Source organism: Martes martes (genome assembly GCF_963455335.1).
Source record: "Martes martes genome assembly, chromosome: 7".
In the NCBI taxonomy this organism is placed as follows: Eukaryota; Metazoa; Chordata; class Mammalia; order Carnivora; family Mustelidae; genus Martes; species Martes martes.
The window spans coordinates 112733073-112760346 of record NC_137894.1 but is presented as its reverse complement, the minus strand read 5'-3'; the positions used below and the strand labels follow the sequence as shown (position 1 = coordinate 112760346).

The window sequence follows — 27274 nt, the reverse complement described above, 5'->3', positions numbered from 1 at the left end:
GCACATTGACATCCTCCTCCATTGAGGCGCCTTTGATGGCTCAGACGTGGCCTCCAGCCCAGACAAAGGTGACCGGGCCACCACAGCTGGGCACCTGGTGAATCAGACTCTGGGCGTCGGGCAGGGCAGCCGCTGGAGAGAGGCAAAGGACTCCCTCAGCCCGCAGCGTTCGGGAGGAACGCTCAGCTCCGCCCTTCCCGCCCCAAGGCCCCCGTAGCTTTCTGCCCCAGCTCCCTGCAGGAATCCAGCTGTGGGGACTGAGATGTGCGCCACCTGCGCCCATGTCTGGACCTCCGTGTCGGAGAGGCCTCGAGGCCCGCAGCTTCCCAAGAACCCGAGCTATTCGCTGTCTTGAGCCGCAGGCACCAGGCCAGCCAAATTCGGGAAGTTCCTTTTAGGGCCTATTATTTCCAATGGCTGTGGCCTTCTGGCCTTGGTTCTCAGCCCAAGGGGTAAACAACAGCTGAGCGGCCACTCCGGGGCCCACTTCCAGCGCCCTTCCCACCCCCGCCGCTGACCCTGAGCCTGGGCCCCCCAGCCCCCTGCCCAGGGTGAAAGGACAAGGCCTGGGTGACCCAGGTGGCTGTCAGCGAGTCTGGGCAGGATCGCTGCCTCACCAGAGGTCCAGGGGGCCTCACAGCGGCACGCTGAGCCTCCCTGTGTGAGGGGTTAGGCTGCACGCTGCCCTTCAGCTTCCTCATATTTAAAATGAGGGCGGCCAAGGGCAACAGGAGCGGTTAGGAGAGCATCCTCCTTCCCCAGCCTGATAGCACAGTGCTCTTCCTTCCTTTTGATCATACTCAAAACAACTGCGGCCCTAGAACAATGAGGCCGGGAGGAGGCCGGAGGGGATTTATTATGCTGTTGTCCTGTGGCACAGCCTCGCCTGACTTTATCTTGCACCGAGGTCTGCGTGGGAGGAAATCTGGCAGGCCCTTGGGTCACCTCCCTGCTCCTGCACTGCCTCCAACTCAGGACGCTGGAAGGCCCGGGAAGAAGCTGTCCCGCTAGCCCCGCCCCAGCCGAAGCAGCAGCCACAGGGAGATCAGTGCAGATCTCTCCCAAACTCTGGGACTTCGGGAAAGGCACAAGACTCCGGGTGTCGGGCCTGCCTGAGTCCATCCTGCCAGAGACAGGGCCCCAAACAGTGTCCGTCCTGCGCAGACGGACGGTCTCGAGCAGAGCCTTGCTCTCTGACCAGCTTCCTCTCTCTTCTCCTGGGTGGTGGGCGGGGGAGTTAGCTGGATGGGCTGTTTGTGGACTGTCCAGCGTCTCACATGGGTCACACGGGAGAGGCCACTTGAGTAGGGGTTTCATTCTGCCGCCCCCCACCCCAGGCCCATGGCAGAGGCGGGAGAAAGTCTGGGAGCCTGGGGGCTGAGAGGATCTTGATCAGTATCAGTTGGGACTAGATTTTCCTGGAATGTGGATGTTTTGCCGTCCATCTGCTACTAGCAGGATCTAACCAGATCCTCACCCAAACTGTACTGTCAATGGGGCTAATATTTAGAAAATAAACAAACCGTTCTCATTAGCCAGCTGGGCACGGAGGGGCACCCGAACAACCGTCTTTGTGAGGCTGGAATCTTCCGTAATGCTGTGGATTCAGCACAGGTCTGGTGTCGCCATCATTCCCCGGATGACCTTGAGCAGGCTACGTGACCTCTCAGAGCCTCAGATTACTCCTCTGTAAGATGCGGACGAGAATACCGACCTCGTCGAATTGTTTTGAGAATCAAATGAGATAATGTATGTAAATCACATAGTCGGTATTAAAGGTTCTTAGAATATGGTTGCTACTATTAACCACCATTTCAAATAGTGTGAGGCTCTGACCTGACCTCCTCAGCTCCTAAGCAGCATCCTCAAGTGAGCTGTGGGCCCCGCTCTCAGCCATGAGGGGTGAATCCACAAAGATCTCAGGAGGAAACAGACCTGCAGCCCAGAGTTGACAAAGTTTGCCTCAGACTCCAGCAGCAAATCTGGGCACTAGGCGTGGTTTTCTAGATTCTCTCTCTTTCTGGTCACATCCTCTCTCCCTGCAGCCCCCTCGTATTAGTTTCCTAGGGTGGCCGCAACAAATTGTCACCAACCCGGTGTCGGAAAACAACAGAAATTTATTCCACCACAGCTTTGGAAGCCAGAAGTCCTAAACCAAGATGTCGGCAGGGCCATGCTCCCCTCAAAGGCTCTCGAGGAGACCATGTCCCTGCTTCTTCTGTCTGGTGGCTCCAACCGTTCCTCAGCTTGGGGCTGCATGATTCCAGTCTCCACCTCTGTGCTCAAACGGCCTCCTCTTTTTCCTGTGTCTCTCCCTTTGTGTGTCTCTTATAAGGATACTTGTCTTTGGAGTTAGAGCCCACCTGGGTAATCCAGGATGATTTTATCTCAAGATCTTTAACTTAATTACACCTGTAAAGACCCTATTCCAAAGGCAGTCACATTCACAAGTTTTAGGGGTTGGGATGTAGACATATCTTCTGGGGGCTGCCATTTAGCCCACCACATCCATCTGCTCTGCAAAATGTCCCATCAGATTATGACTCAAGGGTCAAGACAAAAGCTTTCACTTGTGGCTGGTGACAAGGCTCACTCATGTCCATGTTGATATCACTGGTTTTCCACTTGGTCCCAAGAAAGGGGCGTGGTCCATCTTCGAAAGGTAATCTGGCTGTTGGTTCTTTGTTTCCTAGAGGGGAGTGAAGACAAGTTCCTCTTGGCCTGTGAAAAACCGAGAAGTCTCTGTGTTCTAGGGCAGCATTTAAATCAGAACTGTGTCCCGGGGTTTCTTGCTCTTAGCCAGATACACTGGGGTTGCAAAGTCTGCTGTGCCTTTGAAGGCTTATGAGGGAGCTGCGAAGACCTACTTTGAACGGTGTGTTGAGTCTCCTTCCTGCCAAGCCCAATGGAAGCATTAATTCTCCCAGTGCCCATATCCTTCCTCTTCTTGCCATCCTCCTGAGGCCTTATACTCATACAACACACCCAGGAGACCCTACCCATCTCTTTTCTTAAAAGCGTCCTCTGGCCATCCTCCCTTCTCAGGGCCATGCTCTGAGAGCTCCCCTCCCCCCCACCCCCCCGCTCTATTTCCTTCTTCAGCCCATGTTTGGCCATAAAGATCCACATCTAACAGAAAGGACACTGTCCCAGGGCTTCCAAGCCCCTCTCTCAGGAAGGCCTTCTTTCCAAATTGCTAATGCTTCAGCTATCAGACTGTGAGAGAAGAAAGATTATCATACAGCAGTATTTTTTTTTCTTCCAATCAAATGATATTTATATATAGATTTAACACAGGCCTTGACTCCTTCCATGTGGTTTCAGGAAAGAAACCAGCTCTATGCCTATTTCTTCTGACCAGTCCAGTTCAGTGGGGGTCTGCGGATGGCCTGGCCTTTCTCCTCCACAGTTACTATGAATAACTTTGCTTTTGTCGCTTTCTCTGTAAAGGTGTTCCTCCTCTTTCTGGCTCACAGATGGTAATGGGTGGCATGTGTAGAGTTCAGCCTTCATAAATATGGAAGCTCCAAACACTGGATCATGTACTAACAGAATTTCAGCTCAAGGTGGAGAGTCATTATGATCCAACAGTCTTTTGATAATGGGGTAGTTGTAACTCCCATAAGGACAAAATCTGACCTGTGCTTCTACATTGCTGGTGGCATGTAAAATCGTTCAGCCATTGAGGAAAACAGTATGACAGCTCTTCAAAGAGTTAAATATAGATTTACTCTATGACCCTGCAAGTCTACTCTCGCGTGTATCCCCAAAGTATTGAAAACAGTTCCTCAAATAGATACACATGCATGCAAGCTCATAGCAGCACTATTCAGATAGCCAAAAGGAGCAAACAGCCCAAATATCCACCAGTGGATGAATGGATAAGCAAAATGTGGTATGTCCATACAGTGGAATATTAGTCAGCCAGGAAATAAGTATAGTACTGAACTATGCTACAAGATAGACGAACCTCAGAAATATTCGAGTGAAAGAAGCCAGACCCAAAAGGTCACATACTGTATGTTTTTATTTACTAGAACTCTCCAGAATAGGTAAATCCATAGCGACAGAGTGGTGATTGGTAGTTTCTAGGAGTTGAGAGGAGGTGCTGGGGGCGGGATCGGGGAGCACTGACTGATGCCTGTGGGGTTTCCTTTCGGGGTGATAAAATGTTAGATATTGGTGGTGGTTGCAGTAACATTGTGAATGTACTACTTGACCCTGAATTGTTTACTTGAACATGTTTTGTGTTAGGTGAATTTCACCTTGATAAAGAATTCAAATGTAAAAAAAAAAAAAAAAAACCGAGTGAAAGAAAAATCTGACTTTTGTGCTCTGCGCACACAACACCAGCCCCTGGTCTCACACTCACTTCACATGTCCTCCCTTCCTGGGCACACCTGGGGGCCCGTTCTCAGCGCCGGAACACCAGATTGGCTTCTGGAGCAGATTACTGTCAAGCTTGTTCTTGATCCTCCTTCTGAGGCACATCCTCTGAAATTCTATGGCTAGAGCTGAGTCTACACAGCAGCAACCAAATGTCTGAGCAGAGAACAATGGGTGTGGGTGAGAACACCTTAACCGCCAGACTGCTATTTCCCAATATTTTGTTTCTGTGGCAGCAAAGTGGATTTTCTAAGCAAGAGTAAGAGGTTTGTATATTTCCCTGTCTTTAAGAATTTCTACAGGCTAGGAAGGTGAAGAACCCAAGCGACAAGATACCTAGAAAAAGAATCAAGGCCTGCGTGAAGCCCACCGAGGGTTCTCTTCGAAACTATTGTTTGTTGAAGTTATGGGGGAAGAAAGTTCATGCTCCCAATGTATTTGTTCCAACCTCATTTAAGGAATAGGAAAGGACCTTCTCAATTTGTGTTTCCAGAACAGAGAAGATTTGGGACTTGAAGGTGAAAAATGCCTATCAAAGGAACAGGAGCCATGGGGACTTCCCCATATTAAGGGATAGAACGTTGGAAGCCTGATAACTGAGCTGTCATTCATCCGGGCCACTGGCTGGAGTAGTCAGAGGGACCCAGTGCCTGTCCTGACGGCATTGGCAGCCCCGTGTGGAAGTGGGGCTCCCGCACTGAGGGTATCGTGGCCATAGTGCGCATGCTCAGTCCGGAGCCCCCGGAATCAGTGCCCAAGGTGATAGGGAACGGCCCCCGGGGTTGGTGACATCTGAGCCCAGAATTGTAGGAAGATTGAGACAGGGGACCTGCCTACAGGCAAGTAGCTGCTTGGCATATCTGGGGAAGCTGGTGTGTGATTCCCAGGAAGAGGGCCACACGCATCTCTGGAAGATGTAGGAAAGGCTGGGAGTGACTGAGAGTTAGTCGTTGGGGAGGTGGGAAGAGGGTGGGTTCCGGGAGGACCCCGGAGGCTTTAACTGGATTGGTGACCTTTCATTTCTTAAGCTGGGTGTTGGTGCAGGGAAACTCCTTATGCCTTTTTGTACGGATGAAATTGTCTCAACGACTTTCGATCTCTGTGGGAAAGCCCGTGGCCCGCTGCGGCTCAGGAGCCCTTGCAAGCCTCAAGCTTCGGAGCTTCCCACTGCGGGGCGTGTAAGCTACTATTTTGTTACTCCCTTTGCCAAGGTCTCCCAGGCAACACCTCCACAGAAAAAGCAGGACAGGGAGCTTGACCCTCCCAGCCCTGGGGCGTGCAGTTCCTGGAACTGACTGTTTCCCATCTAGGGAAGTGGGAAGAGAGAGGAACGAGTCTAAGCCCCATTTTGTGTCCTCAAGGGACAGCTTATATGCCCCTCGATGGACACTGCCCCAAGTTCTTTTTCAAGTGAATTTCCCTTCAGCTACACTGTTTGCTTTTCCTGCCAGCGCATCCTGCCCCCCTCCGGAGTGGTCCCGAGGAGACCCAGCCCCTGCCTTCCTGGTGTGCAGAGCTTAGAACAAGAGCCCTCTGCCCATCGGACATCCTTACCATTTCCAGCTATTGAGTGTAATCAGGTGTGCCAGGATCTGATTTCAAAGCCCAAATCCAAGGGGCTCGGAGGAATCCTTTCTCCCTGTTGCTCCAGCGGGAGACAAAGGGGACTGAACAAACAGGATATGCTGAAGCCGCACAGAGCACGGCCCCAGCAAGACCGCCGGGCGGGCCAGGCCGGGAGGCAGGGCTGGACCGGACAGCCCCAGAGCTGGGGCCGTGGCATGCGCAGTTGATCATGTCCCAGAGAGAGAGAGAAGTAAGGAGCAGGACAGGAGGAGCAGACCTTCGGATCCCTCAGACAGCCTCTCTGGAGAAGGGTTCCTTAGGGGTAGTCATGCTCTTGCAGGGTCTGGGGAGTTACCGGGTCCTGCTTACTGGAAAATCCTGACTAGGACCATTCACCTTGCAGAAGCTGTTAGCATTTCTAGAAATTGTGGGGTGGGAGAGAAGTGAAACTCAGGGATCTACAAACAAGTCAGGACTGATGTGGGGTATAATTGTGGGGGAAGACACATTGGTCACAGCCGGTCCTGGGTCCTGGTGATTCCGTGTGTCTCTGTCCCTATTTCTGTCTCTTTTACCCCAGACTCTGATTGCTGGGCTTGGGAACTTATATCTGGTGAACTCTCTCAATCATGAACTTGACAAAAGAGTCCAAAGTCATCCTGGAGAACAGAGCCCTTCTTAGGAGGGTAGTTCCTTCTCTCCCTCCTACTACCCAGTTTTATATGGGAGAAATCAGAGTTTAAAATAATATTCATCAGGCACCTGGGTGGCTCAGTTGGTTAAGCCTTTGCCTTCGGCTCAGGTCATGATCCCAGAGGCCTGGGATTAAGCCCCGCATCAGGGTCCCTGCTCAGTGGACAGTCTGCTTCTCCTTCTCCCTCTGCTACTCCCCCTATTTCTGCTCTCTCTGTCTAATAAATAAAATCTTTAAAAAATAAAATAATATTTATCAAGACCAGATTTGAAAGCAAACAAAGGTCATTGAAGGCAACAAGAGTAGGAAGCCACTTACACTGGAAGGGGAGAAGCTTCTGGGGTTAGGCTCACCCCCTTGACCAATGGTGGAACTTAATGGTATCTGCCCCCAGTTCACCATCTTTCAGAGATATGGTCACTGGCGCTTTCAATCAGGGGTAGTTGGAATATTGCTACAGGCACCCCTGGTTCTTCCAGGCCCTGGGGGACACACCTCACATTCTGTGGATGAGGCAGGAAGGACAGATGTCCTCCAGGACACAGGGTGGTCCCACACAACTGGAGAACTATGCCAGCCTTTTACTAATAGAGCAACACTGGTGGAATTGGTTGTTTCTGACACTCAACTCAACCCTGAGCCTGTCCGACCTAGAGCCTTTGAACATAAACCCTACAGAAAGAGTATCTGAGAGGGAGTAGCAGATTCTAAAGGTCACTGTTGGCTCTAGATGAAATAAAAAGCACCCAGAAAATGAAAACCTGCATAACATCTATACCTCATCGTTGTCTCTAAAGCAACCCTGAAATAAACTCAAAAGTTTCTAAGAGATATTTTAATCTGGCATAAAACATCGGATTTATGGAGATGCATCGGTTTATGGAGGGGCTGATGTTTTGGGACCTGGGGATTCAAAGACTGCCTTTCAGATAAAATAGGTCTGGCCATATACTAAGTTGCTTTGCCCTGTGTGGTGTAAATAGTTGGCATTTGCCAAGAAGGGCTAAGAAAGAAAATCACAGCTTGGAGTGGGTATATGGAAGGCACAATGGACATGCCAGTTAGAAACGATTTCTGTTTATGTAGAGACAACATGATCAGAGCTTTTCCTTAGTTAGGTGGCCAGAGTGAAAACTGAGTGGGGGGGTGGTTTCCTTGGGAGGAATTCTAGCTACATTAAATGAACTAACGAGGGTCCGTTTGGGAGGGGGCAGGGGGAAACCAGCAGACACATCCAGATATTTCTTAAAGGGAGAGATTTGAGGAATCCATCACTCTGCTCATCAGCAAACGACCTTCCCGAAGAATTTGAATTCTAGAGAGACCTTGAGCACAAAATTGCAATGTCTTTCAGAACTTGATTTGTGATTCAAGATGAACTGCTGCTAACTCTGGGGTTACTCAGGTGGGGAGGGTGGGAACGACAAGGCTCATTCATCAAAAGGTAGCAGGAGAGCCCTCCGGGTGGTAACTGAAGGAAGGGAGAAGGTGAGGCCAGGTGGAGAAGAGAAAGCCAGGAAGAAAAGAAATACCCTTTCTCTCATCTCCTGGTGTGGCCAGGAGATAGATCTGTTTGAGGGAAGCCCAGGGGGCTGGTCTAACCCAAATTCTCGCTCAGAACCAGAGGGACTGGAGCTTGTTCGAGTAGAACTGAAATCCTTCCACTGCCACTCACTAGTTGACTGACATTAAACAAGCTACCTAACCTGAACTTTGGCCCCTCACTTGTAGGATGGGGTTAATGGTACCTGCCTCAGAGGGCTGTTAGGGAAACAAGTGAGCATTTATTGAGCACCTTATATGTGCCAGGTCTGGTGTCAGATACTGGAGAGACTATGGTGAAAGGGCTGACAGATTCACAAGATCAATTGTGTAGTGAACTGGGTGCAGACCCTGCCTAGCATATAGTAGCTGATCAACAAAGTCCTTGTCAGTGTTTTCCAGCCTAAGATGATTACAGTCATCCTGTGTGGGATGAAGAGAAGGCAGACAGGCAAGGCTTTGCTGAGTAGTGATGGTGGAGCTGAGACTTGAATGACAGCAAGGATCTAGTTTTGGGATCTTCTCCCCCTCCCCCCAGGCCCCTTTCACTCTACCAACTGGGCATCCGCTGTGTGCAAACGGTTTTGCCAGGCCCTTGGGCCTGACATGACACAGCACTTTGTAGCGTCAAACTGGCTTTCCATGTCAGAACAAATGTCAGCAGTTTTCAAATTTTTCCTTGGAGCAAGTTATTCCATGGAGATCCTGCAGGGATGGTGGGAGAGATTTTGAATTCATATTCCCTACGACTAGAGCAGTCCTTCTTTGATTGGTTTTATAGCCTGGACCCCTAAGAAAAAGCCAACTATTTACTGAGTGTCCTTGATGTGCGTGACCCTGGTCTGCTGCTTTAGGGTACTCAGTGAGCAAGTCCGCGATGCCTGGCCTCCAGAGCTTATACTGTAGCAGGGAAGACACACAGGGACGGGTAGACATACTGAGTTATTTATTATGTTGCATGGTGATGCGTGCTTTGGGAGAGGAAACGTAGAACAAGATGGGGTAAGGGGTGTAGGCTGCAATTTAAACCAGGGAGGTCTCATGGAGAGGTGACATTTTGGCAAAAAGTTAGAGGTAAGGGAGTCACGTCGCTATTTGGGAATGGAGGTGAGGGCATCAGCTATGGGACTGTCGGGGGGGAACAGGATCCCACAAGGAGTTTGAAGTATAAAGTCCATGAGGGGAAGCTTGTTTGATGACGAGAGGAAAAGCAAAGAGAACGGGTGACCGTAGCTGGTGAACAAGGGGGAGCGACAGGAGATGGGATGGCAGGTGCTGGTGGGCACACTGGGTTCTAAGAGACAGTGGAGAGACTCTGCTTTCAGTCTGAGTAAAAGGGAGCCACTTCAGAGATTTGAGCAGAGGAATAGCATGATCTAATTTAAGTCTTACAACTACGGAATGGGTCACTGCATTAACCCAGGTTCAGGCCACCGGTGAAGGTTGGAAAACCACCCATTTATCTACACAGTCATCCCCATGGCCCCTTGGAGCAAAGACTGGGCAGATTACATCTATGCCCATTTTACACATTGGGAAAGTATGACTCAGGGGGGTCACAGGGGTCCTCTGAGGGCACACAGCTGGAATGTGGTGGGCTGGGGATTGAAGACCTGCGGCCTCTCATGACTTGGTCTTGGATGGATTGCAGTCACTCCACTGTCCGCCTGTCTCTCGTGTCCTTGAGAACTGCCTCAGTGCAGACAGAAGACCACCCACGTTTTACTTGGTTTTTCAAAATTGGTATTTTATTTACTAAAGTTACACATTAAAAAACTCAGTTGTCCCTTAGGGTTTAAAGTTCACCTTTACAAATCTTATTTTACTCTAGTTATAAATCACAGATGCTCAAGAAAAGTTTGTGACGTCCTTACATTTCAAAAGCCCCTTCCCTGCCTTATGCTTTAACAATGAACCCAATACACTCCACCTAGTACATTGCACAACATGTATCCCACGGTAAATCATGCCAGAAAGGAAGAGAGAGCCCTGTTGGAGGTCTGGGCCAGACGTGACCGTGACCCCGGGCCTTGGTGGGGGGGCAGACTTCCTGCCAGGCACCCTGTTGCTGGCCAGGGTACCATGACAGAAGATTCAAGAGGCACCTGGATAAAGGAAGAAAAGGAAAGGCTTTCTCTTCCTCTATGCCTTGTCTCCCTTTTTTACCCTTACTCTGGAGAAGCTTTGTGAGGGCAAAGTCGCAGGATGATAAGCAGAGGCTCAAGGGGCAGCTTCCCAGCATAGACTCTCCAAGCCCCTCTCCCCTTCTGTCCACTGTCTACCCCCCCCACCCCGCCCTCAGTGCATTGCCGCTTTTCTAACTCCTCTGCCCTCCCTCTGCCTCCCAGGACTCCAGTCTTTCCCGGTCACCCTCCCTCCTGCTGCCTTCCTCCCCTCCCCTCCCCTCTTCGGGCCTTGTGAGCTCTCCGCCCTCCCCCTCCCTGCGTGTCCTTCCAAACCCACACTCTTTGTTGCTGAATTCAAGGTTCTCAATACAATAAAGCTTTGATGATTAGCCCCGATTGAGAAGGAATGTCAGCTTAAATTAATGAAGGGTCTGAATAATAGAATTTTAAAGCAAAGTTTAGTTGCTTTCACATTTGTAAGACATCCTTTCCACAGGGAGAAGGCTTCTCATTCAAATGCAGTAAAAGCTAATGCTGAGAAATGGGGCAATATGTCTTAGAGACTCTTTTAAATGCTTTAACAGAAAGGGCCCCCTATAATTGGCATATACTTTCTTTGAATCTGAGTGTTTCTGCTCCTAAAACCTTTCATTTTTAGCAGGCAACATTTCTTTTAATCACTGATTTCACTAGGCTTCTCTCAGATCTCCCAGTTTCAACTCCTGAATTCTTTACCACAGAGACATTTCCACATGGAAGGCCTCGAAACATTTTTAATTTTCAACTTCATGACCAATACATGAACACGTTCTTGTTAAAAAAAAAAAAACTGAAACCTTAGAAATAACAATAAGTGATAGCCTCATACATAATACAAGAATTCATGTCTCAGTTTATATCACTTTAAGGTGGTAACAACGTATGATCTATAGCAAACTTGATCCCGCACAAAAATCCCTTTTCAGGGGTCCCATCCAAAGGGGAACCACCTACATCTGATGGGGTCTTGATTTCTTGCAAAAATAAGGCATCCCTGAGGTAGGTAAAGCCCCACGCTTTTCCGTCTCTCCCATTCAGTGCCACTGATGCCTTGATCCATTCCTATTTCCGTACTGTTTCCGTACTGCCGCATTTCCCCCCTGAAAGGAACACTCACCAAGATGAAACGAATACGGCAAATGGCAACCATGATTAAGTCTAGATAAGGGTACTTGGGTGTTCAGTATGCTATTTTCTCTACTTTCCTGAACGCTTTAACTTTTCATAATAATAAAAGAAAGACTTACCAAATGCTAATAGCAAAACAGCCAAATAATCCTTGGAAGAGAAAGAAACTGGTTCTAGTTAATGCTGTCCTCCTCTTCATAGGGATTCCCAGCCCAGCACTGGGCAAGGCTGAGCCACACTTACAGGTACAGTAACAGAAGAAGTGCATGGTGTACTTCTTGTGCCCACATCTGTAAGCCCTTTCATATATTTTCTTCTTTATCTTTGGGGGACAGGTAAGGCAAGTGTTGTCCCCATTTTCCAGAAGAGGAAACAAAAGATTTGGTGACACTAGCTAATAATGCTGGCTCTGTTGCTGCTTTCTTACTGGGGCAGCAGGCACTGTTCTAGGCACCCGGTACTGCTCTAGGCATCCACAGGTATTAACTAATTTTATCATTACAACAACTCAGAGTCCCATGTGTAAGCTGCTCAAGATTGCAAAACTAAGTAGTGGGCTGGAATACGAGCCCAGGCAGCGTACTCATGAGCTAGAACTCTTAAACGCCTCCATCCTCACGTGATGGCATGACAGATGTCTTTCTAGTGGTCCAAGAGTGGAACTCTGACAGCCTCCAGGCTTCACTCAGACTGGAAATGTGCTGATTTGGCCCATCCAGTATTTTACAATGTTTGAATTAATTGCTATAATTTAAAGATGTATTTAAAGAAAGATTTCATCAGAAAATCCAGATTTCTTACTCTCTTGAAAAATCAGACATACTGACAACATTAGGCTGGCATCCCACGACGTGGTAATTGGCTGGAACTGAGTATACATGGCCCCTCTTTCCAATTTGCCCGTTCCCCACCATTCCCTATTATTGCACCTGGCCTCTTCTCGCAACTCTGTTACCTAATGTGAGCATTTGAGGTTGCAATCCCTGCACTGTAAAAATCTACACCCCCAAAGAAGTAGACTGTGATATCCATCCTGGTGGCATCAACACGCTGCCCAAGTCATAGATTCATCCATCTGTCAATCCATCCAACCATCTCTTCATGTATCCAGACGTCCAACTTTTCGCTCTGCCTACCTCAGCCACCCTCCCTACCTAGCTTAGCCATTCTCAGACTGACTGTACAGAGTCCCATCTGCCATTTCCTGACCAGTATCTACTCTTCTCCTGCCCAAAAGGGCAGCGTTGGAGGATGGGAGATGATCTGTTGAGGACAAGTTATGGCAGCTCTTATGGATTGAACAGTGTCACCCCCCGCTACCATCACCAAATTCATATGTTGACGTCTTAACCCCCAATATGACTGTGCTTGGAGATGGGCCTTTAAAGGGAGGCAATTAGGATTAAATGAAGTCATAAGAACAGGATCCTAATCCAAGAAAACTGGTGTCATAAGAAGAGGAAGAGACACTCAGAGCCCACACATATGAGGAACCATAGGAGGACACTGTGAGGAGAGAGGACTCGGGAGAAACCAAACTGACTGGCACCTTGATCTTAGACTTCTAGTCTCCAGAAGTGTGATAAAATAAATTTCTGTTCTTTAAGCTATTTTGTGTGGTATTCTGTAATGGCAGCCTTAGCAGACTAATAGAGCAGGAAACTATTTTTCATGTGTCCCCCACCTTCCCTTCCACCTCCTCAGCCCTTGGTCCTTTTCCCCTGCACAGACTAATCACCTGACACCCAAAGCCATTTGGACTAGTTGCTAAGAGAAGTCGTCAGCAATCCCAGTTAAGAAGGTCTGCTATTTCTCCAGTGGTGTAAACACAACCATTGGGATGGGCTGGGAGGGTGGGGAGAGTGTGGGAAGATGTCACTAAAGAATTCTGTCAGTGAGATGCACTCAGGACATTTCACTAAACCCTGTGTACCTGAAATAGGGAGATGCTACCCGAGTGCACAGCATAAGGGGACTCTGGAGCTGAGATGTGGACATGGAAAGTATTAGTAAAACCTAGAATGGCTTAAGGAACATTGAGAGGCACAAGTCCGTCCAGCTAGTTGGCTGGTTTTAACAAGTTGGTTTTTTTCCTGGACAGTCTGAGTCCAGCTTAGACAGTGATGGTCAGAATAATTACTGCAAAATTGGCTTCATCCTAAGGCTTCCTATGGGTTTCCTCCAGGTGTTCTCGTTAGAGAGGCTTATGTTATTAACACAAAGATAGGTGGTTGCTGATTAACCCCAGAAGGGCCTCGAGGACTGGGAGAAAGCCAAACTGGCTTCTGCTCCAACTCTGCAACAGCTTTCAAGCTGTTAGAGTGGTAATGACTGTGGAGTTGGACGGTGGTATTGGAGAGAGATGCTGGACAAACCCCAGATGGGTTTTCAGATCCCAGGGGACAGACAACGGCAATAGATTTCAACCTCAGATCCTAAATGGAATGAGCAGAGATCTGGATGTCATCCAGAGGAACTGGCTCTAGAATCCCAGAGCAGGAGGTTTAGAAACACCGTCGGAGCGACCTTCCCCGCCATCATAGGCTCCTAGGGAAACTGCGCTTTTGGTCGGTGGATAAAAGCTGGAACAAGGTTTGACGAATGATTTAATCAACACTGACATACCCAGAGCTCAGGAAAGGGCAGGGAAATCCAGGGCTGTTTAGACTTGCCTCTAATTCACTTCTAGCCTCACAGCCACTGAAAAGAATACAGAGATGCTGACATTTGAATGTAGGTGTCTGGGGTCGGCCTTTTAACCAGCTGATATGGTATAAAGGCAATGGTCTCTATTGAGTAAAAGGCTAAGCCCAGTGTCGTAATTCAATTCTCTCCCAGTCCTCTCCTTGATGTGTGAATTCACACAATGCATCATCTGACTCAGATGAAACAGGGCAACACCACACACGACCAGTCCTCTAAAAATATCAGGGAGATTTGTGAAAACTGCCAGTGAAGAGCTTTGGGCATACTGGGAGAACACGACTGACAAAGACCTTATCTACACAGACTCCTTCACTTGTGTTCTAAACCATATTTTGAAAGTAAATTGCTTGGGACTGGATATTCGAGACTCTGGGACCAGGGCTCCATGAGGCCTGAGGGTGGGGGCCTTGGGAAATGCAGAAGTCTTAGACGGGAACTAGGGATCCTTGCAGGAGTCAGAAAAAGCTCTGGGGGATTAGCAGAGCCAGATTATCTTCCTGCTCTTCTCCTTCTGGGTCCCTTGATGGAAGTTTCTCATGCTTCTGCTGATGTCTGATTTTTGGGGAAAGGGAAACTGTTCCAAAGATCAAGAGAAAGAGGAAAGGTACCTGAGTCCCATTGTGGGAATGGGATTTTTTTTTGGCTGAGAAAGGATTTTATTTCCATCCCTCCTTCCATGCCTTTTTCCAATCTTCCTTATATTCTCAAATACATTTTAAGAGCTCTTCCTCCCCACTTGCTAGTCCTATACCTCTGTGATCGCACACTTCAACAGGGTGAGAGGCAGGATGCTGGATCAGGAGTTGGTGGGTGAGCAGAGATAGGAGCCCGGGCTGTGCCTGGAGAACAGGCCTACAGTGATGAGATGGGGGGGACAGAGAAGCAAGAGAGAATGAGTAACTGCAGTGATCCCATTAAGGGTTCAAAGAGCCCACTAAGGCCCATCACGTCCTCAGCCCCTCGAAGACCCTCTGAAGGAAGCTGCCTTGCCTCACCTTCTGCAACTTGGGCAGACATGCTTGCAGCTCATCCCTCAGCCCACAGCTGACTGGCTGGCTATTGACCAATGACGTTCTCTGAGACAGAACAATGAGATGAGCCTGAGCCAATGAGATTGTCTCTTAGGAATTCAACTAAGAATACCAAGGAAAGAAGCCAATGGGAACTGAAGTTGAAAGGCTGAGCTATTTAAGGAGGAGCTCAAGACCCCAGGATGGGCCACATGCAAGCTGAAGTTTTGAGTAAGCAGGATCTGCCGTCTATAGGGCATGTCTGCTGGGACATGAGTGTTTCAGGTAGAAATGCAGAGGGAAGCAGAGACTCAGAGCCTCTGAGGTAATAAATCCCCAGGGCTGCCTCTTCTCCTAAAGGCTTTCCAATTCCAGGCTACTTATATCCTTAAAAATACCTGTCCCTTTTTACCTGAAGCAACTGAGACTCTTCTCAATGAAGAGAGTCTGACTATAACTAATAATTTGTAGCAGTTCCCTGAAGGTAAGCTGACATGGAATTATTTGAAGACATTTGCTTTGGGGAGAATGAGCAGGCTGATTCCCTTAGCAAACACGGCTACTGCCACTGCTTACTTGGAAGCATCTTGTGTATTTGAGATCAGGTTTTAGGCAGGAAATAGTGTGTCCTAAATTCTTCCTTTGTTCTTATGATATCAGGGTAGGCCAAGACTATGTTTGAATCCTGAAGAAAGGAGGTCTTGGCATCTACAAAAAGTGGGCTGATCTGAGAAAGCTAAGTCCTTTTTAAGTTACTAAGATCCAGGTCTACAAATCTCTTAGAGGAAAGCTTTGAAACCATGAGTTTTTACCTAGTTAAAAGGAGCAAAGAGGTGTGGCAGCCATGTTGGTTCACCAGTGGGATCTCATGAATCATTTCTCATCTCCAATTTCAGGGCTTAGGAGGGCTAAACTGGAAGGAAAACTGAGAGCAGCTCTTGTCAATATGAGACCTCATCTATTATGTCCACAGCCTGTTGGAAATGTCCCCCGGCAAGGCTGCCATCAGCACTTGACTGAAAACACATGGAAACAGCCCACTCAGAGCAGGAATTCATTATTGGAAGAATAATAAGGGAAAGTTTTTTTTTTCCCCCCTCCTCTCCTCTCTCTCTCTGCTGGGAGAGCTGCTTTCTGGAAAAGTCACAGGGCTTAGAGGGAATTTGAATCATGTCTGGTAATAAGGGGAGGAATGGAGGAGAAAGGGCATGTTTCCAGAAGCCCTTTCATACAAAGCATGATGGTTATGGGCAACTCAAAATTAGTTGTTCCATCTTAGATGTATTATTGAAATCAGGCCATGGCTCCCTTTAACCCCTTATCCTTTCCTAAGGTTATTAGTGTCTGATAACTCCAAGGGAAATGTACCCAGAGTTAACTGGTTTTCTGTGGCTACTCCTCTCTTTCAAAATGGTTGCCTATAGACTAAAAATGGGATAAAAAGATTATTTGGTCTTCTTTCCCCAACACTAGCCCATGAGTCTTCTGTATATACTGGGTGATCCAAGGAAAGGTATGTGCAAGGGATGAGTATGAAAGAAGGAGATATGTGCCAGCTTACTGGCTATAGCATTATGTGGCAGACATCACAAAAGTGCTCACTAATATCTAGTTCTGCTTCCCTTCCGAACACAGGGGAGGTTTGTGTTTCCCACCTCCTTGGAGCTGGATGTGGATGCATGACTGCTTGGCCATGACAGCAGAAGTGATATGTGTCAATTCTTGGGGAAAGCACTTAATTGCCAGTGTACAGTCTTTCTCTCTCTTCCCCTACTGTGGCAATTGTAGAAGTACATGATGATACTGAAATGGAATACTGAGTCGTCATATGGAGGACAGCATCCCGGGAGAATCTCTCAGACACACAGACTTTAAGTCACCAAGATTTTGGGGGTTGTTTGTTTAGGCAGCAAAACCAAGTCTGTCCTGACTTATGCCCACTATTGATTGGTCTACTCTCTTTCCAGATCTGTTTGGAGTTTCTGGAGAACTTGGGCTCCATCTGAACACTGTGCTTACTGAAATTCAGAGAGGTAGACAATGTGCTTTCTCTCACAATTAGGATATTTTTTTGAGGATTGCGATGGGCTCCCTCCTTCCATTTGAGCAAAAGAGGCCTCTGTTGAATTCTGTAGTAGAATAAAGAAAACTTTCATAGCCAAAGGACGAAAGTGATGGTGACAATATTGAAACCAAAGCACAAAAAAAAAAAAAAAAAAAAATGACACTCCCAAGGGGATCTAAGATCACACTTTTAAGGTCAGAATCTGATATTTTGTACTTGCTCTTGCCTTCATTCCCCATTTCCTCCTTACCTAATCCTCATTCTCCATCTCCAGAGTTCTTATTTGGCTCTCCCAATTTTGCCAGATCATCTTTTAAATCCTGTCCCTGAGCAGTAACCTTGCTTACAACATATAAGACCCAATGCATAGGAGTCAGCACTTCTGGGTTAGTCCAGAAATGTTTATTCTGTGGGCTGACAGGGACCACTTCTGAATCCTCACTAGGATTGCTGCACATCGACAGAGTAGCTCGGTGGTCAGCACAATTAGGGAAACAAAGTTGGACTTTGACATATAAATGTATACATACACACACAGATAGAAAAAAAAAAATCAGTGAGTAGCATCCAAGGTTAATACAAGATACCTCACTACCTCTCATGGGAGGTACCAGATTGGCCGCTTCTCAGCTCATGAAAACCACCTGTGTCTTCTTTCTTGTGAACGTTTCCTGGGGCAACTTTCCTGAGCATGTCTCCTAATCTTTCATCATGGTGGAAAGGGAAGGAGGTAGTAATGGGTCTCTACTAAATTCTCAGCATGCTGCACAGGCTTTCTGCAGCCTCTCCTCCCAGAGTAAGATGAAACCATTGGTGTTGCTGTTGGTGATTCTTCGGAAAATACTCAGGGAGTTCCTATTCCGTGCACAGTACGGCACTGAGTACTTTAGTGAACTGAAGATGATGAGAAATTGTCACAGATGTGAACAGAAGTACTACATGGGTGAGGGGTGAGAGAGGAAGAAGCATGACTGAGTGGGTTCGAATCCACCTCCTGTCACTTTCTAGCAAGAGACTGAACTTTTGCCTCATTCCTCATCTGCGCAGGAGGAATGATGTGAAGTCCTACTTTGTGAGACTGTTAGGATCAGGTAAGCTTATGCATATATAGTGTGTGTCAGACATGCAGCAACACTTAATAAATACTGGCAAGATGCAAAAACGGCACGTAGGTCCTGTCCTGGCAGCGTGGTGTGTGGTGAAAAGCTCTGTTGAAACTTGGAGCGGGAGAGCGCGGGACTGATTTGTCAGTCGCTGGGTGTAGAGCACCATTTTAGGGTTTCCTGGGGTCAAAAAAATAGGCTCAAGGAGGAAGACATTTAATCCTTGCCATTTGGGATGGGGAGACGACTTCCTTGTACCTCTCTCAGACACTGCTGAGTGCCCTGTTTTAATGTGTGAACTGTTGAGCTTTTCTTTCCTGGTGGGCAGTGAAAGCGGAGAGAGACCAAATTAAGAGTTACGGAGAATAAAACATCTTTTGCAACTTCTCAAAGAGTCCCTCGATGTTTGAAATTAGTCAATTCATGTAGTAAGAACTCATAGGAAATGTACATTTAATCAGCCGCAAAAACTCGGCTTGGTTTTCACAAATGTTCTATTGAAGACCACAAGTTCCCAAAATGCATCTCACTTCAAGGGAGACAAATGACCACAGTCTGGAAAGTCTGCCTCCCCGACCTCTTCCAGGTCTACCAAAATCCTCCCTGCCTTCCAATGCCCAGCACATGGTTTGCTCTCCAGGAATACCTTCCCTGATTCGCTCCAGCTGGATAAAATGTTCCCGGTCTTGCCCTTGCAGCGTGCGGCTTGGATGAACATCTATCATATCATTTTATTTTATTCTGTTTTACATTATAGTTAGTGGTATATGGTCTTTTCCATGTCTCACAATATAGTTCTTGAGGATGGGACACATATCCCATTCTTGTGAGCTGCGCCGCAGCGTCGGGTGAGGGCTCAACAAATACTGAGTTGTTAAAACACTGAGTCATTCACTCACTCTTCACTAATCCGTACCTACTTTGTGCCCAGCGTTCTGCGGGACACTGACGGGAAACACGAGCTAGGGTAAGACCTGACAGTAGCCTCCAAAGCATTTAAAAACCTCTGGAGGGGGAGCAGCTCCAAAGCGATTCTAGAGAGGACAGCTTGGGGGGACACTAACAACTTGGGTTAGAGAGGTCCCCCATACCAAAGTCTGGGAAGATCTGATGCCTGCCTTTGAAGGGGCTGAAGCCCCCAGGCCTTGCACCGAACCCAGTCTGGAGGCTTTGGTTGGAAACTTCATGGCAGTAGGAGGGCGTGGGCTGGGTGTTCTGCTGGAAACAACTAAATTACCCTATGGGTCACCAGTTGGTTTATTTGCTAATTGACTGGCCCAGCTTTGGGCTTTAAATCTAAAGAAATCATTTCATCCTTTATTAAATACTGCATGAATCTCACTCTTTGTCCTGCAGGGGCTGTACACAATATACTAGTGAAACTTGAATTTACACCACAATAGTCATGCCACTAATGACCTTCCAAATGCCACTAATACCAGACACGTCCTGCTTCTCAGTTGGATCCGAACCTGTCAGTGAATTCTGAGCCCATCGACCTCCCTCTGACACAAGAGCAGACCCCCACACCCATGCCCGCCCCCAGCCTCCCCATCTTTCCATGATTTAATTTCTGAATCAGTAACTCTTTGGAGACCCCAATTCCTTTACACCCACTCTCTTTATATGGTGGACAATACTTTATTCGGAAATGTTCCCTCCTGTAATTACAAATCCTGTTAGTCATCCTCCTCCTCTCCCCAGGGGGATTGTGGGCTTTAATTAATTAACGTGGCTGAACCGCTTTGAGGTGCCTGGTTGAAAGGTGCTATGTAAGTGCAAATTATTATTATTATGGCTGTTGACATCCCATGGCGGCAAAGCCTTCAGCCCCATGCATCTACAGACCTGAACAAAGGCTTCTTCATCCTCACCTTCCCTGCTAGGTCTGAGATGGCTGGCTCAATGGTATGGAGGCAAATCTGTTACCATCTCAACATCAATCAACTAATTAATCCCCATTATGTTGGCTTCCGTTTCCTTCTTCCAAGCAGCACCATCCTGTTTCATTTCACAAATCGTGTGCCCAGCAGCTCTAGACAACGGTCATAGTGTGTCCCTGTGGCCTCTGTTGGCCTAAAGGAGTTTAAAAAAAAGGGGGGGGGAGAGAAAATACGTTTGGAAAAAAGAAGTGTTACCATGAAATACACTAACTTCTCACTAATAGTCTAAATAAAACTTTCCTTCCAGCTGTAGTCCCCTCACATACGTGCATACCTTCCTGTTACCTAGGGAGCCAACAGCCTCAGAAAGCAGAGACCCCCAGAACCACAGCATAGGTGTGGGGTAAAGTCTCGCAGTCATGGCTTGACTGCTGAGAGCTGCAGACAAAAGCCCTTTCCGGGCTGGGTGGGAAGAGGTCATCCAGACAAGTGGGAGCCCCTCTTGGCTTCCTCCACTAGCTCCAGGTTTCCCCTGAGAAAGCCAGCTGCCATCTGTAGCCAGGAAGTCCTCACAAAGACAGGGGACCATGATTTAGACGTTTTGTGCTGCACCTAGCAAACCTCGGCCCTTAACAAATGCCCAGTACTTCCACTGTGATGGTAGCCATTGAAAGCAGCCCTGTGGGGGAGACGTGGCCTCTTGAAGGGACGCTGCTGACCAAAATGCTCCTTACAAGGTTGTGCCTCAGACCCTTTGTTAGCATGGACGTGGGCGAGCCTCAGGGGGTCATGTCTTCATCTGCCTCCATTTATCCTCCCTATTGAAGGGCTCCTTCAGGACATTGGTCAGTCTCTGTGGGAAGTGATTTGGAGGGCAACAAAAGAACTTGGGCCCTTTGGGGGGCTTTCAGAATTCAGTAAACATCTGGACACGGAAGGCCAGGTTCTCAAGCAGTCTAGCTGGGGACATGTCAAAAGAGAGAAAAAGCTGTGTGTGCAGTGCAAGCTCTTAGTTCTGTGGTGACATTTGTGGGAGAAAAACATAGCCACCCCAGTAGGTAGATAGGAAGATTTTTCAAAAGCTCCTCTATTTGTCAGTTTTTGTGAGGGCAGAGTACTGTTTGTCAGCTCTTGGGGCATGTGTGAGGAAGTAGAAGTTTCGCATGGCTGGGGAGCAGCACGTAATGCATGTTCCGACTCTCAGTGTACGACGAATAACCCGCGGTTGCACAAGCCTATCCTGGGAGTTGTTGTTAAGCATTTCTGTTATCCCTGAGGTTTGGAAAACACTTTCTAGTCAAGGTGACCTGTTAGATTCTCATCAAGAGCACATTTCAAATGACCAAAAAATGAAGTACTGAGGCTAAGGGATTTACATTTCATCACATGGTGAAATTCAGGATCTGAACTCTTGACTCTCAACATTCCCTTTATTATTGAATCAATCCATTAGAACACATTAGTCAGCATGATTCAACATTAGTCACATGGCACTAATCAGCGTTCCCTAGGGTTCCCAAATCTATCCTCAAACAGGGAAAGAAACTGGCCTCTATCAAGAGACAATGGAATGCCATTTTCATCAGTATTCAGGGGCTGACGTCCAATTCAATCCCCCTGCCCCCACCCCCCACTCTCAGGAACCTTCCTCAGTCATCCATGCAGATTGATTCTATTTCCTTTATCCATATAACATTATTTGAACCTCAATAATAGGTGTCACAATTTGCCTTTGATTAAACTTACTTTGTTTTTGAGCTAGTTAGATTAGGAGTTACTAAGAGAGAAGGACCATTCCCCCCCACCCCCACCCCAGGCTTACATTCCCTGAGCACTGTGGTTTACAAACAATAGACACCTCAACAAATACCCACTAAACTGAACTCACTGAAATGGAGCTTAAGTCATATTCCAGAAAGAACACCAAGTTCTTTTGGAAGAAGTTATCAAAGAAAATCAACAACCTGAATTGATTTAACATCTTTTAGTATTATTACCTGGGCATTTTCACAAATGCAAATTGTTAGCTCTGCAAAGATAGCCAAATGGCTTCCAGGTGCTAAAATAGTGTGGACCCAGTCTAACTATAGTCCAGGCCTCGGAATAAAGTTTTTTTTCTATAACCTTATTCCAACTGACATTTTGTTCCATGTGTAAAAAGATGTGGAGACAGGAAAAAACATTTTTTGGGGAAATGTGTTTAGTCTATGACTTTGGACCCAAATTCATACCCTGCTTTGTGCTACAAGCACAAGTAGCTCTTGTTCAAGTATCTTTCTTGCGTAGTATATAATAGCAAAACACATACTAAAGTTTCTGCTTGAGAGAGATTCTGTTATGGGTGCAGGACCAAGATTTTTGGTGTTGATCCTTGGTGGCATTACTGATTGTGATACCCTACTTCTCCGCTCTAGATTCTCCAAAGAGGGCCTTGATAGCATTTTTAACATACAATATTTACAACACAATATTTATGTTGCATTTCAACATTATGCTATAAGCCCAACCCAAGGGTCTGTACTATTGCACCCTGGGGTCTAATCTCTGCAGCTGGGCTCCTCTGAAAAGGATGTATCCCTGAATGTTCATCCCTCCATCTCTCTCATGGTAAAAGAACTCCCAAAATTTAGCTGGGAATATGGACACCCAGATAAACAACTGCATTTTTCAGTCTTTCTTCCCATACATCTACAGATTGGCCAACATGATATAAGCAGAAATAATGTGTGTAACTTCCAATTAATAGCCCTAAAAGAAGGAGGATGCTCTTTCCTCTCACCATCATTCTCTACTCCATACAAATTCTGCTACAAATTCTGGATGGAGGTCAGGATGCTGAGCCATTGTGGACCATGATAACAAGGGCAACATCCTAGGTGTGATGGGGCAACAAGCTAAGAGCCTGGGTCCTTAGACAAACATGTGGGATGAGCTGCTGTTTCTAGCTCTGGACTGTATTCCTCTGCAATGCTATGTGAGAAAGCAGTAAACCTCTACTCTGTATTCCACTGTTAACTCAGATTGTGATTCCGTCTGACTGAACTTACAACCCAACTCAAGAACTTCCTTGAGGGATTGCTTACATTAGTGTGACTGATCCATCTTAGCTTAGGATCCAGGACAGGACTGGAATATTCCCAACAGAGGCTCATGAAATCCAAGAGGTAAGTTACCAGAGGGGCTTCTGTGATGGAAGATGAGAGGCCCAAACCCATTTCTGATTTAGTAAAATCTTAGGAGTTCTGAGTACCTGAAAAGGGCTACAAACATAATTTGGAGGCAGTGAATACCACTTTGCCTTTCTGGAACTCAGTCTGCTGACCTGAAAATAAGGGTGATGGACAAAACTAAAATCTCTCGTTCTTAGAAGTGTATATAGCTAACCTTGGGAGGAATTAAAGTAATTTTTGTCAACCAATCATCTAAGTATATGCATAAAGCACATGCGTTATGCAGAAGATCCCTCTAGACACTATGGAAGGATTATACCCCAATGGCAGAGATAAGAGGCATCCATAAAGAATACAAAGAAGACTGACCATGGAAACATGACAACAAACTCAGAATTACACACATCTGCGTAGAAATGGTCCACTACAACCAGAGGAAGTTTAAATTGGTAAACATCCTTAGAAAGCAACTTGGGAATATATGCAAAGATTAGAACGTGCATCCCTCTGACCAGTCGTTTCACTTTTTCTATATACCTACAAAAATACTCACACCAGCCTACCAAGTGGCATGTGCAACAGAATTCACTAAGTTAACAAATGGTTGAAATTTCCATCAAAAGGGGAATGGATAATGTGGTACATTCATACAATGAACATGGATGCCTCATTAAAGTGAAAGAACGTCGTCTATGTGTATCAGAGTGGATAAATTGCAAAAACACAACGTGAAGTGACAAAAGTGAGTTGTGGAATGATGTGTAAAATACACCATTTATGCAAACTTGGAATGCACTCAAAACAAATCATTATATTATGTGTGGATTCACATACATGTAGAAAAGTTCTTCAGCATGAGGAGAAGGATGTATATCAAATCCAGGAGAGTTTTTACTTTTGTGGAAAAGTGCAAGGCAGGGAAGGGATGGATTGGGAGTTTTTTGTTTTGTCAAATTTCATTCCTATAATTAAAAAAAAAATCTGGAGCAAATGTAACAAAATTTGAACATTTGCTAATTCTGGGTGTTCAAGTCATGGGTTTTATCAGTTTCTGCCCTGTTCTGTACTTAATTTTTTTTTTTCCACACTGAAAACAAAATCTATCTTTGAAACTAATAGCCAGAGTAAAAGAAGTAAACAAAGCAGAGGGCTGGTGTGAGGACATGTCATGGAGAGAGGGAATGTGAAGTAAATGTCAAAAAAGGGGAGAGAACTGGCAGAGGGGCATCCTTCCTCACCTTCCCTGGGAAGCTTCTCCCTGAGAGGTAGGCAGGAGCCACAGAGGATAATGCCTTGGCCTGCTCCAGCTTTCTGAGGCTGCAGGGCACCTGGCAGCCGAGGGACAACGTGACAGACCTGCTCTGCCCTCTTCTCTGTGACCTCCGGGAGAAGAGCTCACTTTCTCTGCTCCACTGAATCCCAGGGCTCTCTGCCCAGGCTCCCACAGGAATGTCAGGCTATGCCAGGTGTGTGGGTTGTATTGATCAAGCAGACCTCCATCCCTGGATGGAAATGGATCGAGCATCTTCTGGGTCACTTTGAGTCCACCAGGCAGAAAACATTTAGATGGGTTACTAATTCCAACTGAAATCTGATGAACTTAGATGGTGGTATTTGGGGGCAAAGAATTTTTCAATAAATCATCCAGTTGGCTTAGTGACTCAGAAAATGGGGTGGAAGAATTTAACCCAACTTCGTGACAAGAGAACAAATAGAGGAGATTGATGCCTCTCCCAATGAGCTTCAAAAGGTGCTCAAACAACCATTCTTGATTTTATAAGAAAGATGAGGTGGATAGCTTTCCAGCTCTTAAGAACAATCATTGTTTCCTTGTTTTCTGGTTTCTTCCGAGTCCCTATGTTAGGTGATTGGAAAAACAGGAAATAGCTTCACCTGCAGAGTCTTCTCTGGACCCTTCTCAGGGTGCCCTGGGCTCCCCTGAGCTTCACCAGCCCCGTCCCAAGGTTTACGCTGTTCATTTAGCCTTGAACTAGCAGAGGACAGCACCAAAATCCAAATGTAACCTGTCATACCTAATTTTAATTTTTAAAAAAATGACATTAAAAACCACCATTCTACCCTACCAAGAAACTAAGCCATTATCTTCTGTCCTTAACAACCTGGCTTTTGTTCTTCAAATGCTGCCTAGATACCCAGGGCAATGGAGAGAGTAGGGGAAAGGAAGGTGAGTAAGGAGAAGCACCTGCTGACTCTCCCTGGCCAGCCCGGCGTCCTCACCAAGTCAACCGGCCTCCACTACCATGAGGCCAGGATGAAGGCCAGGCCAGCTCTGGGAGAGCCTGGCCTCGGGTTTTCCGGAGGACTCCCACAGCATCAGCAACACGGCCTGGCTGTTTTCAATTACACAATCTTAATCTTTATTTCTGGCCTGACACAGAGGTCCAGAGGTCCCAGCTGTATTCTGCCGGGCACATTTGGGGCTTGTTGGGGGAAACAAAGAACACGACCAGAGCAGAATGTAGGTCAAGTTGGAGTTCACTGTAAATGCTCCCTTCCTTTCTGCTGCCATGCGGTTTTGCGGGCCCACCCCATTAAGGCCAGTTCCCAAAGCCAGCTCTGCTTTCCCCTCTCCCCTGGGTTCCCTCACCCCTTAGCCTCACTCTGAGCCAGCCAAAACTCTCAGCTTTTCTACCCAGTGGGCACTGAGTCTTTCACGGGGGGAACTCTGGGGACAAAAGGAGAAAAGGATTTATGGGAGCCACCCCTACACCCTCACATTTCCCACCTCAGTTGCACAAAAGGGCAGTCTCCCTCCGCAGGGACCTCGCCCCTCTCAGAGTCTGAAGCGTCAGGAAGCTGGTGGCTTCCACTCCTTTGGGGCCAAGTATTTCCAGGGTGTTGAGCCCAACCACCAGCCAGGACCTCAACAAGTGCAGGACAGACAAAGACGCAAACAGTACATCATTACCATGGAAATGGCCTGAGCTGGCGGCTGCTGAAAATGCCGGGAGGGTGGGTTTTCTTTTACTTTTTCTTTTCTTTCTTTCTCTTTCTTTTCTTTTCGCAAAGGGAGAATAGTTCCGCTTTCTATTTTACGACAACAATAGCACGGACAGGCTCCTTCAAGTATTTCAAAAAGCAGCCTGAGAAATCTCTAACCAGGCCCCTCCGTCTCTCTGGCCTGCCGATGTATTGTTCCTCCCATCCCAGGGAACAAAGGGGCAGGAAGGGTGTAAGGCCCCCAGTTGCTGGCTCTTCTTAGCATCCTAATCCTTGAGAACTGGTGAGGGGAATGGCCTGTGGAGCCGGGAAATCGAATTTTGGCCTCACCTTTTATTCCCACCCTCTGCTTATACACACGGGAGCACTTCAGGTATTATAACCTCCTGGTCAGCAGGCCCGTAGGAATCTTGGACTTGCTAAGGGGATAAAAGGCACTGAGGGATCATTCCCATATTCACTAACCCCCTGAAAAAAGGGAAGCCTGTAGGAATTGTTTCTTCCCACCACTCCAGGCTGGCTCCATTACAAAGACTGACTGTACAGCCCCAAGGGGCTGGGCTGGCAGTCTCTTTTTTTATTGGTATGGAAGGAGCTGCCCTCACCCTTCCAGCCCTCCCCTCTCTGTCTCTCTGCTCCTCAGATAGGGATTGCATTGCCCGCCCCCCTCCCCCAATTCCCCAGCACTAGGTACCAACCAACCTCCATACCAACTTGGGGTTATGGTGCCAGAGCGACCCCCTACACAAGGAAAGCCTCTTGGCCTTGGCTGCTTGTTATCTTTCCAAGGTTACTACCCAGGAATCAAAGGTTTCTTTGCATTACACCTGGGGAATTTGTGCAGGTCAGTTTTTTTGTTTGTTTGTTTTGTTCTGCTTTGTTTTTTTAAGTTTAG

At 47.1% G+C, this 27274-nt stretch overlaps 1 protein-coding gene across 3 annotated transcripts in view; it reads right to left on the bottom strand.

Moving 5' to 3' along the window:
- The window catches only part of RAD51B (RAD51 paralog B), a 679511-nt gene that overhangs the window by 89465 nt on the left and 562772 nt on the right, over positions 1 to 27274 (bottom strand). For 2 of the 3 annotated variants that reach the window (XM_080809116.1, XM_080809113.1), the window contains exon 11: positions 19992 to 20441. The exons of the other annotated variant lie outside the window; for it this stretch is intronic. In XM_080809116.1, coding sequence (XP_080665242.1) covers positions 20401 to 20441 — 41 coding nt within the window. In that variant the 3' untranslated portion in view covers positions 19992 to 20400. Of the gene's footprint in view, positions 1 to 19991; positions 20442 to 27274 lie in introns of those variants that run through there. 3 annotated transcript variants of the gene reach the window in all.